This window comes from Paralichthys olivaceus, chromosome 11 (genome assembly GCF_024713975.1).
Source record: "Paralichthys olivaceus isolate ysfri-2021 chromosome 11, ASM2471397v2, whole genome shotgun sequence".
In the NCBI taxonomy this organism is placed as follows: domain Eukaryota; kingdom Metazoa; phylum Chordata; class Actinopteri; order Pleuronectiformes; family Paralichthyidae; genus Paralichthys; species Paralichthys olivaceus.
The window spans coordinates 3,036,539-3,055,437 of NC_091103.1; the positions used below are offsets into that span (position 1 = coordinate 3,036,539).

General features: G+C 42.1%; 1 protein-coding gene across 1 annotated transcript; it reads right to left on the bottom strand.

Annotated features, from left to right (window-relative positions):
- Window positions 1–12,978: 12,978 nt before the first annotated feature.
- Window positions 12,979–18,669, bottom strand: dhrs13a.3 (dehydrogenase/reductase (SDR family) member 13a, duplicate 3). Its single transcript, XM_020102754.2, has 5 exons — window positions 18,479–18,669; window positions 16,822–16,940; window positions 16,130–16,253; window positions 15,717–16,043; window positions 12,979–14,063 (listed from the first exon to the last, which is right to left on the bottom strand). Exons 1-5 carry the CDS (start codon window positions 18,603–18,605, stop codon window positions 13,807–13,809), a joined length of 954 nt encoding a protein of 317 aa, XP_019958313.1. The 5' UTR covers window positions 18,606–18,669; the 3' UTR covers window positions 12,979–13,806.
- Between the last annotated feature and the right edge of the window lie 230 nt (window positions 18,670–18,899).

Consider the following 18,899-nt stretch of genomic DNA (forward strand, 5'->3'; position numbering starts at 1 on the left):
TATATTATTAATATTGAAAAGAAAAAAAGAGTGGTAAAATGTGTATCTGTATATATATATATATATATATATATATATATATATATATATATATATATATATATATATATATATAAATGTATATATGTACATATATTACATGTAATAAAATCATGTACTTGAATAAATCCAGAAGGATCCTCACATAATAAAAATAATGATGGTAATAAAATTAGCGTACATGTCACAATACAGGCTCACACTTGTCTGTTTCATATTAACTGGAGTTCTCATACAAACATAATCAATTAAATGACTGTATGTTAATAATGGGCTCTTTGTTTTTGCCCACATCCCAAAGAGAATTCTTCTAATCAACAATTACATTTAATATTTTGCTGGATTCAGTTTTTGAGGGTTTTTTTTCAGATTCATTAAATCCATAGTTGATTTGTCTTGATTTTGTTTTTTATGGTTCAAAAAAACAAAATTAGAAAATAGATCAAACATCTTCCACGTGGAGGAACATGAACAGAACAGGTCCGGCACTTGATGTGTAAATATGTGTTTACATTGTGTGTGCATTGTACAAGATGTCTGGGTCGACACACGAGTGTGTGTTTGTGTACTTGTGAATGTCGTTGCTTCATATTTGGTCTGTTTTCTTCTCTTCATTCTCTCCTGTGATGTCTTTGTGTATATTCACGATACTATAATACCCTTATTTAAAAAGAACAAGCCCATCGGTCGTCTATGCAGACAGCTTATTGTGTCCCTCACATACAGGCAACCTTTTGTGGCCGTTTAGAGCAAAGAAGAAAGTTTGATCTCGTCATTTATTATTGTAACCATGACTACAAAGCTCCCTAATCATTCGGGAAGAACCTATTTTAATCCAAACCACAATCCTCTCCCACACTTAACCTGTTTGTGCCTAAACTGTGACCGCACTTTTTTTTATTGTTACCATGACAATGAAGGGTCGGTGTGCCTGCTGCTGGTTCACTGGTATGGGAGGGTTCGGACAAGTGACCTGTATGCTGCTTTAAGTTGCAGGACTTGATATATATCTTGATATATATTCATTTGTATAAAATTATTAGATGAAACAATGCATCGTGGGGGGCTTATTTTGAAAATGGTAAAAAATAGCCTATATTAGTTTAGTCTGAGAGTGTCCAAATGTAAACCAGCAAAATTCAGATATGCCTGGAAGATTTAAATATAGATTGATGAAAGCCCCACATGTGAAATGATAGAAATACAACGTGACAAAGTGGCATAGAGTCAGTAAAATGAAACCTATTATAGTAAGCTTGCATCAGAGGAATGGCCCAGTCACCTTTTGTTTCCAGCCTGAAATCTGCTGAAGGGCCCAGCCAGCGGAGCGTATTATACAGCCACATACTGCCTATCTGGGAGCCACTGCATGGTGAAAGACAGATCCTGCCTATAGCGCACACACCTCTCACCCCCACCATCCTCCCCTGCCCGCTGCATCCCAGTCTGGGCTTGCCGTCACCGCTGCTGCTGCCGCCGCCACTGCACCGAGAGGGAATTTACATTTTAATAGGCAGAGCTGCTCACCATCTCCGAATGAGGGTATGTGTTCAGGCAAACAGCAGGAAACGCACCCAGCTGCACGTTTCCAATGAACCCTCCAGACAATTTCTGGGCCAGAGAAAATGATATTTTTAGCCACCCGGCCCCCCTGTCTGGAGCTTATGGCAATATATATAAAATCATATATATATATATATATATATATATATATATATATATATATAAACATTTCATATGTATACACACAGACACATATGCATATTTTACAGAAAACAAACTTCTCTGAAATGAGATTTGATATGGTGCCATCTTAGATCAGTGGTGATGGAGTGAGAATGCACGGCTGTGTTCGGCGTGCAGAGCTCTCTCTGGTGCAGGGAGAGGATAGAGATGAAGAAGGAGCAGAGCGGCGGCGGCGGCGGCGGCAGAAAGAAGGCCTCGCTGTGGGCCCGTGTGATCACAGAGCATGACGGTTCCATCACAGCTGTCATTAGGCACCAAACAAAAGGCGCATCAAGAGCAGGACGGAGAGGAAGAGGAGGGGGCGAGGGAGGGCGGTTGGGGGAGGATGGATCCTCGTCACTCCTCTGCTCTGTCACAAGGCCTCTGGATGAAGTGTCAGCCCCAGAGCACGGAGAGTGAGGTCAATAAGAGTACAGGTTCCACTTCAATTCAGAGGCCATGACCACGTAATGTCTTTTTCTTTTATCTCTTTTTTTAATTTGAAGACAGAAAACCAGTAAGACAGGAAGTCAAATAAAGCTGTCACTTTAGGTAATCCAGAAATTGAGATAGGTCTAAAAAGCTAGAATATATACTACTACTATATGTTTTAGTTTACAAGGTGCAGGGATCATTTTGCATTCACACGTGCACCATGGCGTGAATGACACATGTTATATGAAAGTTGCTGCTTGCAGTGACACAAGGTTATCAGTCACTTTGCAGTGGCTTTGAATTCTAGAGAAGGATTCAGCATTTTTGACAAAATGTTTTCTTCTGACGGCACAAATCGACTTGACAATTCAAGTCATCGAGCGGTGAGGAGCAACGTTAGTTTAGATTCTGGCCACCTGACGAATGTCCAGCAGAATATTAACTAATATTAAATAATCTCACTTTTAATATTCCAGAACCTCTCAGTTAATTGTGACTGAAAAAAACAAACAATAGTAAAATGGTACCCATCAGCAGTTTGCTGTTCAATAACACGTTCTGATGGTTAAAGAGATATTTTCAAAGCGGTTACAACCCCCCCCCCCCCCCCACACACACACAATCCTCCTACCTTGATTTTTCACAGCATCTCTGTGATTCTGATGTGTGAGACGACACAATGCGTCACAGCTTCGGGCATGCAATCAAGACTGGGGCTCCTCCCCGCTCTAATTAATAACTATTGAACATGCCAACAACAATCAACACTAATTAAAATGTGTGCTTGTTGACAAGGGTACAAGCTTTATCAAAAGACAGGAGGGTGTGTGATGGAGTGAATTTATGTGTGTGTGTGAGAGAGAGAGAGAGAGAGAGAGAGAGAGAGAGAGGGCATTGGTGAGGGCCTCTGTTCTCCATAATAAGTTGACAAAGTGCCCCGAGCCATAGTTTTAATTCAAAACCCAGCGCAGCCGCCGTCTCTCTGTGACACTGACTGCTGGCACAGGGACGCAGGATGACTCCCACAGCTGCAGAGGGACTGAAATCTACACCGTGTGTGTGTCTGTGTGTGTGTATGTGTATGTGTGTGTCTTTGAGAGAATGCGATCATTGCATCATCACTTGCTTGAACACAGACAACCACAATCTGTGAAATAAGAACATTTCTTTGTTCATGATCATCTCAGGGCATTTCATGTCTTTGTACGTATATACCACAACATCGGATTCAATTCAATACAGTTTTATTTGTTTATTTGTACGTGTCAGAAAACCTGTGGCAGCTTCAGTTGCTATAAAAACTCTAAATGTGTTTAGTTTGTCCAGTCTAGACTAATGTAAAAAACATGGCGGCCTCCGTAGAGAGGGTCCCCTCCATGTAAATATTAAGTATTTTTTTATATAAAGGCCTTTTCTGGGGTAAAGAAGATCAGAAGTTCAACGGTGATGACACACTGATGTCTTTGTTCAGGTCAAGTTCTAAAAACTCTGGATTCTTCAAACTCTGAGCGCCCACTTTGGAAATTGGTAACTTCATAACGGACATGGGGTCAAAGGATGTGATCAGTTCCTGAGGCAAACAAATCCAATAAGGGGCAAACAGGGAATCCAGAGGTTGGGGACAGACAGGCAGGAGAATGCTACAGGACTGCATACAGACGGAATAATGAAGGAATACAATGTCGGTGAATCGGCCGGGTGAATGCAAGGGGGCGATAAAAGGAGGGAGGGTGAAAATGACAAGAGAATAAGAGACACGATCAATGGGAGACTAAGCTTTGACGAGGTCAAGGATTTAAAGAAGCAAGGTCAGAGACACACAGAGCAGGACTGGACAAACAGCTGTGTTTGTGTGTATGAACAGAAGTAAATAAAGAGCTGAGGGGTCATCAGGGAGTCTCCACGGCCAGAAGGTGTGTGTGTGTGTGTGTGTGTGTCTTGTGAGCTCTGGGATCTTACAGTTCTAATATTACAAATTCTACGTGGATCAACAACATCAAAAGCCCTCGAGTTTACAAGTGACACGCTTGACCTCAACGTGTTTTCACTGGGCTTCACGGACCCAAGGCTGAAGCTGAAGAATCAGCACTTTCCCTTCACACAGGGTTTTCATGGAGACAGGCAGAGAAAAAGAAGCAGCAGACTGTTTCTTGAAATATCAACAAGGTCTCCCGTGAAGCTCCAAGGACGGAAAGGTGCGCAGGTCGAACCACCACAATCATATGCAATATTATAACACCAATCAGACACCACATTACAGCTGGTGTCCCAGTATACCACTGGCAGCCACGACTCAGACAAACCTGGTTAATGTCATGACGTCTTAAGTGACAAGGAAACATCCTGGAGATTGTTCTTGACTTGCTGCACAGTCATAAAGTTATTTTTTTCTTCACCTGGACATAAACAAGACCTTAAATCCTCCCAAAAGCTCCAAATGAGAACCTGTAACACAAAAACGTGTCTTGTCCAGGTGTCCATTTACTCTTGAACCTTTGCTGTTCGGACACGGCGTAAAGACATACAATAAAAAGTATAATTTAATAAATCACACACTTGTCAGTTTAATGGAGGATCTTTTCTGTTAAACTGAACGAACGAAAGCAGATTCAGGAGAACACAAAATACGTAACTGTACAAATACTTACAGGCTGAAGTGAAAGTTAATCAGCACTAATCACACAGTTAGTTCTGCAGGTATTTGGACAACAAGGACGGTCGCACACTCATGTAATGTCAAGCCGTATCACAGACGCCTCTTGCTCTGCAGTAACAGTTTATACAGAGCAAATCCAGAGAGAGAGAGAGAGAGAGAGAGAGAGAGGAGGAGGAAAAAATGATCTGTCCTTTGTCACGTTCGGTGCAGAGCGTCTGCCACAAACTGGCCCCTCTCCCACTGACCTGGCTCACTAACAGTTCAGCCTCCTGGCACCGGGCCCGGACCCCAGGCCTAATTCTGACAGACAGCTACCAAATGACCAAAGTCCCCAAAGTATCGACATCAGCTGCTTGTTTCCATGAAAGACCCCGGCCACAGACAAATGGGCAGGCCTGTGACCCTGAATGAACCCCCCCCCTCTACCGCTTCACAAACATGCACATCAACAATGCCCGCCCTCCTCCACGCGGTGATCAATACCTAGTGACTGATATTGATGACTCGTTCTCATCTTATCTCCATCCCCAGCGTAAAGTGGCGCTGCGATGAGATGGAGGTGGGTTAGTTATAGGTTCCCTGGTTGAGGCTGGGTTCCTCCTGACAAATGTTCCGTACTGAAGGTGGTCGCACACAACATCAACTGTTCTCTATCAGACACACAAGCTCCGACAATCACACACACACACACACACACACACACACAGCTCACTGAGATTAACCAAATCAGCACGGCTTGAATTTTTTTATATTGTATTTTACCGTTTTACTACATGTTGAGTATTTCCTTCTTGTCCGATCGTATCGGAGTGAGTGACAGCTGTGCACAGAAGTATTAGAATATTAATATGGAAGAAATGTTTAAAAATGTCCTGTCGATCAGACTCTTTGGTGAAGTCAGTGCGTTACAGGCTTGCTGCCACATATATTAAACATACTCTACATTAAGTTATTTTAAGACTATCTGCATCTATTCTTTGGAATTTTAATCTAGACATCAACGCCACAAAATGAGTTAGAAGAGGGAGGTCTGCTTGGCCAAGTCGGAAACAGAGATTTTAACATGTCTGTTATCTTGTTTGTTTGAACCAACTAAATTCAAGTTCCCATTTTTTTTAAAACAATCTTTCCTCCCATGTAGTCTATAGAGGTCAAATCTGCAGCCAGAAAACTGGGCGCAGTATTTTAAGATGACATTTTATTTGAAAAACTAGTTATAAAAGTAATCATGTCAACTACCAAAGGTTTGTGAGCGTAAAAATGTGTGCAAACTTGATTTCAACCGCAAAAAAACATGCGAGCTGATCTACTGATGGTGAATACTGAGGAGTGCGTGCAGAATAATGCGCTGTTCATTTGGTACGTTTCGCAATATCAGGTGTTTCTACACGCAAAATACTGGGAGGAGTAGATACAAATACTTTAATTTAGCACAGGCAATGTGATTTGCAAAGCCTGGAAATAATTGCGGTGGTTGTGACTGCGTCTATATTTAGTAAGTTTGAACGGTAGGTGCTAATCGGCACAGCGTTACGTACAGATGGCTGCAGTTACTGTGGCGAGGAGGATGCAGCATTCAGGGCCCCTCAACTCTGGGACTTCTGGTCTGAAAGTGTGAGGTTGAACTCTCTGTGAGTTTGGGGCTCTCATCTTGAAGCTCAGGTGCAGTGCCATTGAACATTTCTCCTGAACATCTCCAGCTCCCTTGCTGCAACGACACAAACATGGTTTTTCTTCCACATCCCCAAATTGCAATCACAGCAACTCTTTGTGTCCAAATGTCATTTTGTGTTCGCGTGTGTGTGAGAGAGAGCGCAACTCAAAACAACAATTTCTTACAACAAAAAGAAAAAAGCGGATTTTCAAGGTAATGCCCTCATTATATGTTTGTCTAATCTAATAAACTGACCCTGTCCCAGATGTCATAAGTGAAAGAAAGACAGATTCTGAGCTGTGTAAACAAGTCCACCCAACAAAAGTGAACCGGATTCCTTCACTACATGTGCAGAATAGCCCAACCCCTACAAAAGGATAGGCGTTCATACAGCCTATTGTATATCCAGCGCTGTGTTAATTGCGTAGATAGCAGACTTCAATCTGTGACTCTCCAGTTTGGGATGTTTGGCTTTTCTAACCCACCACAATCTGTGTCCAATCGATAATAGCACTCTTGCGGAATTTCTCAATCAATTCCCGATGAAAAGCAGAGAAAACCAGCAACCTTGAGAAGCCTGTGTTGGTTTCAGCATCACATCCACATGCTTCAAAAGCCAAACAGCTGCAAACATTACTCGAGTTCAGATGTATTTTCTGTTGAAAGTGATTACTCCGTGTTTTGCATTCAGTGATAGACATTAGAAACAATTGTTTTCACACACGGCTGAACGGGAAACAGTTGATCTTTGCATTCTGAAGTGATAAAGACATATCAACGAAAGAGGAGCTTTGATTTTGAAACCACGATAAAACATGTGACATTAATCAGTGTTATGTATGTATGAATTGTACATCATTTATTTATTTATTCGTTTATTTTGGATGAACATAATTCTGACAAAATAGTCAAAATTAGTCGATTAACACACGGACATCTGGGTCCACCCAGCTTCAAACATCAGACACAACCACGATGGAGCGTGTAGCTGCTCAGATCCCAAACTTTAACTACAGCATCTTTACATTTTAGTCTAAAAATAAATCAGGGTCTCCTTGGATTATTTGTTCTTGTACGAACTGTCAGGAAGTTTCATTCAGATCTTTGACGGATTTCGTCGAACGTGTCAATTTCTTTGATGAGTTTCACTGAAATTTGCTTTTACTGAGCCACATTTTCTATCCACAGGGTTTTATCATCGAATCTCACACGTGACGTGTTTATAACCATAGTGACAAGTTGATAGTTCGTTTTAACACCGACATGAAACTTTAGTCCTTTATGCCACTTCATCATTGTAACACAACAAGAAGCAAGAGTCCTCGGGTAAGAAAGCTATTGTGACTGGATGGATGGACATCAGACAAATAAATGACAAAAATATTTTTCTGTGCAGCTAATAGGCAATTTTGTTTCCATTGCAACCAACAGAACTGTACAGTCTCTCTAATGAATAGTTTCTACAGCAGTAAGCTCTCTGATATGTTGTTGTTTTACAGTCTCTGCTCAGCAAGCAGCATATTCTCATTAGATTATTGCAAATTGCAAAAAGCATGAGCGAAGGCTCATTTACCTAAGTGCTGGAAACGTGTTCAAATGTTTAAGAGGCTTTAGAGGTTTGCTTTCTCTGTGTCTGTTTCACACTGTTTTCAGACACAGTGGGCAACAGGCAGCATAATTAAAACACGAACAAAACAAATGAAAGGAGATGATGATTAAAACCTCTATCAACACCTCCACACTGAGCCCAATAGTTTCATGCTGTGATTTACCACAAAACCTAAAACTCATCTTTGTACACTGAAGGAACTTCATTTCAAGTTTAGCCTTTACAGTACTAGTGTCAATGTGCTTCATATTTGCAATATATGCCCCCAACAGTGAAGTAGTTACATCTGAGCTGGAAACCTAAATATGCTAAAAAGTCTGTGACCTGGGCATCACAAAGTTCCACTTCATTCTAATGGAATCATTAGAGGAGCGGAAATATATCTAATTCTAATTCACAATTCCACTTAGCTGTAGTGTAGATGGAAGATTGCGAGGAAAGTTATATTGGTGCTTCTCCTTTCTGCTTTGGTGAAGCTCAAAGTGATGCTCTTGATGGAAGAGATGATACTTTTCAACCCTCAATGGACATAACTTTACTTTCTGTGACGGACTCCTGAGCTCTGGCTTGTTTGTCTAAAGTTTTTTGGGAACTTCCAAGACGCACATCGAAGCCACTCAGCATCCCTAGAGATAGGCAGATGTGGTGGCAGAGGGATCCATGGAAAATGTGTCCTTTCTCTTGTCATAGCAACACAATTGAGGTAATTAGAAAATTATCTTTGCATTATCCCTTTAATGAAGGATCAGTATCACTCACATGTACTGTATCTGCATCACAATATGGTGATGTCATAACTTACCAACCCTCCAACACCGGGGCCGAAGCAATACCGACTCCCAGGAGACGTGTTCAGCGATATATACACTGTTGACAGCCTGAGCAGGATATGGGAGGGGTTGGGAAATGGAGAGGAAGGTGTGTACTGTGACTCAAGCAGTTGAACATGCCGCAGCATATCGGTAAACACCGTTAATCACAGGTTAGCAGATGGGAACGTTAATTGCAGCGGAGGAAATAACAAGACCCAGAGGATGCTTCTATTTATCGACACCCGCACTGTTACTGATAAGGACCGGACGGGTGGTGTGTGTGCATCTGGTGTGTGTGTGTGTGTGTGTGCATGCTTTAACACTGAAAAGTGAGGAGTGTCTGGAGGAAAGAGGTGATGGGGGGGATTTAATGTTGAATATGAGCTTAGGAACACTTTGTTCTTTGAATGTCTCCCACCCACATCTCCCTCAGTCTTTGAACACTCGCCCGCACAGTTACCAGCAAAACAAAGTTGTATTTCACAACTCTGGATAAATCTGATTGCAACGATTTCTTCAGGATGACACACACAGCATTTCAAGAAATACCACAATACTTATATTTTGGATTTTACATGTCCGGTGCATTTCTAAGAAATATAAAATATAAAGAATACATCATCAGAAGTGATGGAGGAGGCAAAGTCTTCAAAAAATCCTTCGCTCGCAATATCCTAGAATTCATTTTGAGCAAAGTCTGTATTGAGGCAACTGTGCTCCATGATGTCGCTCTAATCATTCTTGTGAAGGCACCTCACTGCCTTCAAACTCCAGCAATGTTCTGACTGACGTCCTGCTGACTCCCAACAAACAGCGAACACACTTTGAGGCTTTTTAGATTTTATTGGACCTAATGGATCACGCAGTGGAGTAGAAAGATTCAATTGTGTTTCAAAGACTCTCACAATAAAAAAAAACAAAACACTTTACTTTTCTAATGATTGTGTACGTTGGAAAATCTTTTTTGAGCCAGTGTGTAACTAGAACCAGAAGCAGAAATAAGAAGCAACCTGGAGACAAATCAAATGCAAAGCTACTGTTGACAATAACAGTCAGTGACACCATCAACCAAACTGCAGCAGTGTCTTGCTCGAGTCAGAAAGGCGTCAGGGAGCTCACATACAGGTCCTCTGGAGAATGTCCAGGTAAAATCCAGAGTTTATTGCAGGTCTGAAAGCAGCTTAAATTGAAAAGTAGCATCAGAAACCAATTCAAATGTCTTCTACTGTAATACTTACTTTAGATCTACTTTTGAGTTTTTATGATGACTGAAGCTACTACATGTTTTGAAGAGGAGGGTGAGGTGACGGGTATTCAGCTTCTACACCCTGAACCTTTTACTCTGTTTAGTATCATTGTCTTATTTTTTACTGTCTAGTTAAATACTCAAAGATTCATTATAAACAGTGACAAAGTGAATCCGTTTTTTCTTTCCCTCGCTCTGATGTGTTGATATTGTCCCCGTACAAACATCCCATACGTGGCTTCCACAGCATCCAAATCAATCCGCATGGCTCCATGCATCCAATAACTGCCTAATTGATGCACTAATCCAGTCACTAAGTACTGCAGAGCTGTGAAGTCTGCCCAAAGCAAACACCACACACAAGTCATCACCAAGCAGCACCTCAACCAAGAGAGTGGGGCGGGACTGACAGAACATCTATGAACTATAGATCAAGGAGGAGAAGTGCACACCCATGAGCTGCAGACCTTTGGCCTGAAACAACACCGCTGTCTCGTCTGCTGAGCCTCCACGAGATGAAGCTGAAACACTCGGCTGTTACAGCACCTCCTACTAGTCTGTGATATTACTTTACAAGTGTGGCTGCAAGGTATATACTTAGTTTGCTGACATCCCCTCACCCTGCACCGAAGACACAGCCTGTTTCTTCTCTGTTATCGGGTTGTAACATGGTGTTCTATTCTTTTCTTTTTTAAGACATATTTCAGTATTTGTAGGGATTAGTGTATTAGAAATATGAAATATATGATGGGTAAGTGGATTTTATTCCTGATAATTTAGAGGACTTCATAAACTACATACTTCAGAAGGTTTCCTTCAAAGAACTTGTAACTCTTTCTAATTATAGGGGTCAAAGTTCTGTTTACCTTTCCCCCCAGCAGGTCTCCTACTAATGTGAAAGAGCTGCATGAATATAAACAGTGATATACTGTGTGTATAGATAGATTCACTTTGCTCTATAGAACAGAGTTGTGTATTGGAAGATACTAGCTGTGTCCCTACAACCTTCGGAGGACCGGGTAGACCGGGTGGACAGTGTTGACAGAGATGGGTTAGACCGGGTACATCATGAAGGCAGAAACTAAATGAGATGATCTGGTCTACAGAGGACTTCCTAATTACATCACTAAGTTATCCCGCTTTTAATATTGCACTGTTAGCTACTTTGAAGTGCTAGCTAGCTTATTAAGATCACTTAAGAACACTGATGTCACATAGCCGAACCTTACACATTAACATTTTAACAAACATATAGCGAACTATTGGACTGAGTTGAAGCCTGAAACTTACTTTCAAAAATGCATTGACATGTATTTTCCAGACTGTTCTGTCAGCGGCACAAAGCGAGTCCTGGGACAGGATGGCCTGAAATGGATCCATCCATTGGACTCTTTGTTCGTAGGATACATTTCTTTGCCACATTTGAAGAAGCCTTAAAATTGGAGCAGTCGCTGTTAAACAATCAGTCAACCTCCAAATGATGAGACCCCTGAATGGGGACCTAGTTACTGAGTTGAATTCAACTGAAATTGGAAACTATTATCGAAGCCTTCTTTAAACACTGTGAATGCATCATGCAGCGTCATCATGGGTAGATGGACCAGGTCGCTGCTATAATCTTAGATTTGGGACAAAGAACTGACGGAGCTCAATGCTTGTTCACAAGGGAACAAGGAGAACACTGACATGCAGTGTTCAAACAGCTGCGACAAGAACACAGCGATAGAAACAGTTTTTCAAAGCAAGAAAAGATTTGTTCAAAGTTAATTTTCCATTAGAGTTCATTCAGTCGCTTGAGGAAAATAAAGACATTTTTTCTCCCTTCCTTTCAGTCATATCTGACCATGCAGAGTTTATTTTTTGTTTTACATGCTGAGATTTGTTCTTCATCTCGATCTAAGGTCTGATGAGCACTGCTTGAAAAATGACCATTAAAAAAACTTAACTGTAACATCTATTTCCAGAGTAAATGTCTTCTGTCCGTCCAGTGTTTTCAGTGCAATCCACAGATTTCGCTTCACAGCCACTGCTTGGGTGTGTTCTTGTCTGGGTTGATGATATTGAACTTATCGACCTCTTGCCTGTAACTGCCAGTCCAGCGTTTGCTGGAACACATGAGCTGCAGTGTGGTGGTGAAGACGAGGCCGTCATGAAAGCTGCGACTCAGGTTTACCACAGGTCCCTTCGACATGCAGCAGAGACAGCGGATAGGGGGGGGGGGGGGGGTTGGCAAAGGAGGCGGACAGAGGGATGGTTGCAGGAGGAGATAGGAATCGATTGTGGAAGTGTGTTTCTCCCCATCAACACTGAGGTCAAAGGAGAAGCCTGCACAGAGGAATGTCCTACTGAGTAATTACAAAAGCACCTCTCTTAACACACCCAACTGACCTGGCTTTCATGCCTACCTGTTAATAATCAGTGCTCATAATGAACAGATCCATAGGTCTGCTGGGTTAAGGTCTTCAACAACCTTGCTCCAAGCAGTCCACGCACCGCACGGTGAGGCGCCGTGGCCTCTTGTTGTTTGAGCTGTGCTACGCTACTGACCCCTGGTGGACGTACTGAGCATTCACAATTTCAAATCGATTAAAATGTGAGTGTTTTAGGAGGGTCATGACTCAGGTTAGCAGCTGAACTCAGGTCAGCACCGTCTTGAGGCAGAGATACACTTCATCTGCACGTCACTGTACGTAGGGTCAAGTTACATGGTCACATTGGTTTGTGTCCAAAAATGCTGAACTTGCCACAACTTAAAAAAAAATATCTGAGCAAACAACAGATTGGTGAACAAGCAGGCGCCAGTCTGAACAGAACAAATACATTTATTTTGGGTATTTGTGCATTCTGCTCATTTCAGGGCCATTTAATTGAGGGATATGTTGCCATCATGTAAATTCATGGTCATTCATGTTCTCAGAACACTACATTTCACAAAATGTTCTCAGTGCAACACTATAAACTCAAATTGCTGTGCAGCAGTAAAAACTGTCTTCACTGCTATTCCATTCTTGTGAGAACCAGCAGTGATAAAAGCAGCTGCAGTTATTCTCACAGCTGAGTTCCTTGTGGAAGTTTCTGATCTAGAACATTAAAATTAAGTATAGTTTAATCATCAGGATGCAAATTGGAGTTTTATGTTAGTTGGGTTAGACTGAATTTAGCTGGTCAACCTTTATCTAGACCCGCTTAGCTGCGAGAACACACTTCTTTTCAGGGCTAAGGTCCATATATATATATATTAATTTATTAATTAATAGGCTTTAAATGTTTGTAAAAATAAATTTAACCATCAGTTAATGTGATTAGAGAAACTGAAGTAACTCACAGTCGCATGTGAACAGACAACGAAGCAGATGTCCAGCCCAGACATTTCTGAATGTAACTGAATTATAAAACTCCAGACTATAAGACAGGCCATCTCAATGGAACTCTAACAATCATTACTTTTACCTGTAGGTGAAGTAAATATGTTTTTAGAAAAATGTCCACTCACTCAGCAAAAAAAAGATCCACCTCATAAGAACCCAGCCCTTAAAGGAACAGCGCCCAACAATAAGACATGTTGGGGTCTGTAGAGCGCTGACTATCCATACAGTCTTCGGAGCATCTGGATTAGGTTCCAGTCAAATGTTATAAACCCGTTAACCTCTCACTCAACTCCCACAGCTTCTTCGCCAGGGCGTCGTCTCGTCCCCTGGCGCCTACTTGTTGAAGTGTGCAGTTAGAGAAGTAGCGTCCACTGAGAGGCTCAATGCCCTCTTGCAGGGCACAGTGCAGCGTGGTCTGGGACCCCCCCTCCGGGTCCATGAAGAAAAGCTTGGCAAAGGGCACGATGAGGAGCTGCTGCCACAGGCTCAGACTGCGACATATTTCTGTGTAGATGACTCCTGGGAAGAACAGAGGGGAATTTACTATGAAGCACAACTTGGACTATGGGCAGTGGACACTTCCAGCCCTCCTGTACTATTCTGACATCATGAAATCTTGTGACTACAGGGGACCAGCAGGGTCTAGGTGAACCTCAAGCTTCCATTGTCATAGTATCTTATTCCCTTCACTGGTGATATGTGTTGTCTGTATGAGGCAAAAGAAAAACATTGAACAAATAGAATCTTCTGCCCCCTGAAACACATGAGACTATTATCACAATTAAAAACAAAGCCCATACAGTGAATACACAAACATAATAGTAACGGAGTAAAGTTTAAGTCCAAACCCCCACTCCCAACCCAGACACATTATACACAGACATTCAAATGTTCAACAAAACCTCTAAACATTGTTCTTGTTCCAAACTAATTCAATCAGTTGATCTCCGGGGCCTCCTCTCACCTCGGGCCCCAGGAAACTGCCTGCTTTGCCTCCCCTGTTACGACACCCCTGACTAGTCTATCTATAAATAAAGGAATCTCGGTCTGTGTGTCTGGCTGTTCCTCAGTTTTCTTGACAACCGCTCATCCATTTAGTAGAGATTTGGATCTGTGTTGAACAAATCAACTGAACAATGGTTATGTGTCCAGAGTGAAGGATGAACAGTAGCGAGAGCATCAAAATTTGAATGTACGAGACCAGGACCTAGGAGGCGTCTCACTCACGCTAGTTATTGGCACATTCTTTGCAAAACTAGCTAAATAAAGTCAACTGGTTGTCAAACCAGGTAATAAAAAAAAGAGTGAAAATAGGAACATTGATAATAAAATAAAAAAAACAATAAAGTCACGGCTCTGATAGGTCATTTAAATAGACTACAGGTGCTCCAGTTTGTATAGGCATAATGTAGGACAGCCCTGATAAACAGATCAGCAGAGCAACCATAGAGAGTCTGATTACATATAAACCCATGAGAAGAGCAGGTTGATAATAACTCATGTGGAACCAAAAATAACAAATTTTAAGAGATATTCATTCAATTAAATTAGAAAAACTGAAGTTGATACCTTAACTCAGGGGATGCTCTTAGTACATAATGAGTCTGTGGCTGTGAAGAAGGACACAAGCTGCAAATTGACCCTGTCCCCATGATGAATATGTTTTCATAATAATTCAGGGATTAAATATTTCCACTGCTAGAACAAAGAGGCGAGGAGAGTGTGTGGCTCGAACTCGTATTATGAGATGTAAAACATGGACTCTTTGAAAAGGCAAACTGTTAATTAACCAGGAGCCAATATTCATGTTGGCTAAGGTCATGTACACACGGTTGTCTGTGAAGATTCTTAATCATCAAGGTCAGGGTTGTTTAAACGTGGTTCAACTGAGGGCACCTGGGTTTGGTTATAGATACTAGAAGATGTCTCACCTCTGAAGCAAGAGAGTTCTTAATGCCTTCAAGTATCTGTACTATCAGCTCTGATTATATAAATGCGTAGGGCGGCCACACATATTGTAGGCTCCTGAGCATCACATCCGTTTTTTGTCAGACACTTCCCTCTACAGAGAAACAGCAGCTTTTTCCTCCAGCTTCTGTCTTGCCCTCCAAAATAGCCGCCACAGTTACATCAGCCAAAATTCTAATTATAGAATGTGTGGTTGCCACTGACCTGGGTGCAGGCTGTAGCAGGTGACACGAGTGCCCTCCAGCCTGTTGGCCAGCTCTCTGGTGAAGAGCACATTACACAGCTTGCTGCTGCAGTAGGCCTGAATGTTGCACCAGGTGGATTGACCCGACACCAGATCTTTCTTGGACGCCAGCAGAGGGAAGTCAATGTTTCCAAAGCGGTGCAGGAGCGCAGCCACATTGACAACGCGGCTAGGTCCGCATTGCTGCAGTCGCTCCAGGAGGAGGTTGGTGAGCAGGAAGTGACCAAGGTGGTTCACCCCAAACGCCAGGCCGAAGCCATCCTCAGTGCGTCCTTGACAAATCACACCTGAAACGCAGAGTATTAGTATCGGGCAGCTGCTTCAATTTCACAATGAAATCAAATATGAAAATGAACCAAATCCTAATCTTCACCTGCGTTGTTGATAAGGATGTCCAGTCTGGGTTCAGTCTTCAGGAAGGTTTTAGCAAAACTGCGGACAGACTTCAGACTCGCCAGATCTAACTGCATAAACACCACCTGATTGTTCCCGCTCTCCTGAAAAATAATAATTCTGTTTCAAACTCACATAACGTATCCAGCAGAAATGTATGAAAAAACTCATTGCACTTATTCAACAACTTCCTGTTTCATGGCAAAATATCAAAAAAATCAAGGTCATGCCATGGACATGCACTTCAACGAAAACCCAAACTTTTAATACCTTTTCTTTGTGGACGTCTCTAGATTTAAAGGTCAGTTGACGTACAAAAGCTGCAAATCGCTAAAAATGGCTGACTCCCTTTTTGGTTAAGCTTTACTAAACAATACTCATGGGAAACACCCACGCCAGACATTTATTTTTTTGTTTCAGTAAAGTTATGTGAGTTTTCAAGCACATTTAGCAAAAATGTGAATTGTTGTGGAGAAAAAGAAATAATAATTCCTCGCATTACAACATGGTCCTTGCACCAGTCAGTGCTCAGACCTAAACAAAACAAACATTGCATTGTAGGAAGGTTTTAGACACATTTTGAAGAATATCTGGACACCATGCTCCATCACCACAATATTAAGATGAGTCGATCTACTGACGACTGACGCCCTCACCTCTCAAAATACTTACTCTGCGGATGTCAAAGGCAGCAGCCTCAGCTTTCTCCTGGTTGCGGCAGGCCAGAATCACCCTGGCTCCTCTCTTTGCCAGCTCCAGAGCCGTGGCCTTGCCAATGCCAGTGTTGCCCCCTGTGCAGGAAAGTGAGTCGATCTCCGTCATGTTAACATTTGTAAAATCACGTCTCCTTTGCAAATTATCTTCAAAGTAAAAGCACAATTTTTGTTTTGTTGCTGCTTTGCACCAATTATCATGAAATGATCCTACGTATTGTCATTATCTGCGGACTTTCTCCAACTGGCCACCTAGTATAACGTCCATGGAAATCCAGGAGAATTTGAAGTTTCCAACAAGCAACAGATGCAAAAATTAGCAAAGAAACAAAAGGCCTGAATAATGCAGAGGATTTGTTGCTGTTGTGAACACGCCTGTGCAGAAACCGCCCACTGTGTTGGGCATGTGTGAAAGGCAAACTCTGGGTAAACTCTGAAATCAATTCTCCGCACTTTACCCGCAAGTCATGTCTGAAAACGGCTTAAGAAAAATCGTCAATTACAAAGTTTCACTGCTTAAATCGTCAAATGGCAATTAAGTTTACATCGCCCAACCCTAATTAACTGGCTATGTACCGCAGGCTTTTAAGGTAGCAGTAATTAAACCGCTAATTAAGAAGTACACTCTCGGCCCAGATGTTTGAACTAATTATAGGCCCATATCAAAACTTCCCTTCATTTCCAAAATCCTTGAAAAAGCTGTTGCCATCCAGTTATGCGATTACTTACAATATTGTTTAGTTGGGAGACTTTCGATCAGTGTTTGGAATCCATCACAGCACAGTTAAAAGTTACTAATGACCTCTCATGTTAGCCTCACGATCAGGCTACGATAATCTGGTCTGCTGTCCTACGGGTAATTGGGCTTTCCCAAAGTAAATGGGGGATTGATGTGTTAATCACAGATCAAGTTATTTTAAATAAAAGGCAAACTGAGTGAAGGGTTGACATCGTTCCTCCTTTTCAATGCTGATGATGTAATAGTGGTTACTTGAGCTAAATCACTTCCGTCTTATTTTGTGTACGAGGTCAAACTGTGTGAAAGAAGTTAAACCAAGGAATTAAACAGCCAATAAAACTTCATCGGAAAATATATTCATAGAACTTAAAGGTTTGGGGTGTAGAATTTAGGGACATCTAGTGGTGAAGTGTCATGTTGCAGCTGAATACTCCTCATTTTACCCACGCCTTCCCAACAGGACAGAGAACCTGTGGTGAACTTCAGCTGTCATGAAAACTCAAAAGGTTTTAGTTTGTCCAGTTTGGACGACAGTAAAAAAAAAAACATGGCAGCCTCCACAGAGAGGATCCATGTAAATATAAAGTTTTTAGATATAAAGAGCCCAGTCTGTGGAAGAGAAAACAATTCACACGATTTAGATGACACCGGTAAAAAGGATGAGTTCATATATATTTGAAATATGTTTCGATCCAGCTCAGTGTCCCCCCCCCCCTCCCCCTCTGAGCCGAGCTGTTGTGTCAGACGTCAGATTCACACGTGGCTCCCGGTGGAGCACGTGACGCTTTTCGCATCCGCTCTGAGCCGGAAGTGTCTGAGGGAAAACACACCGACGTGAAGCTACGTGTTAGCAGAAGCTAACAGGTGAGCCCCGTACCTGTCACGAGGACCGTCCTCCCCTCCAGCGTCACTGACGCCGCGCATCGCGCTCCTCTGAACACGCCGTAGTACACGAGCACGTAGAAGAAGAGCGCACACGCCGCGAGACACAGCAGCACCGACATCACAGACCAGCGCGAGAGGGGACAAGTCGCCCGGAAGTCCACATTTCCGGTCACCTCTTTCAAAATAAGACCTTTGTAAACAAGCCAATCGCGTTAAAGTGCCGAAATTTTTTTTTTTCCCTAAATCACACATGGCGTCGCACAATAATCAACTTAATCATTTTAAACTATGATCAACTAAAGAATTTGAAAATATGAATTATTTCCACTAATCTAAAGAACGTTCCTATCCACTCCGAAGCTTCTTCCGGTTGGCTTCATGGTTTTGATGATAAGATGATAGGACTTCCTGTT

Coding starts and splice junctions, on each gene's coding strand:
- dhrs13a.3 (XM_020102754.2), bottom strand. CDS start 18,605: ATGTCGGTGCTGCTGTGTCTCGCGGCGTGTGCGCTCTTCTTCTACGTG. Junction 16,941..18,478: donor GAGGACGGTCCTCGTGACAG/GTACGGGGCTCA, acceptor TTTCCTGCACAG/GGGGCAACACTGGCATTGGC. Junction 16,254..16,821: donor CTGCCTTTGACATCCGCAGA/GTAAGTATTTTG, acceptor ATTATTTTTCAG/GAGAGCGGGAACAATCAGGT.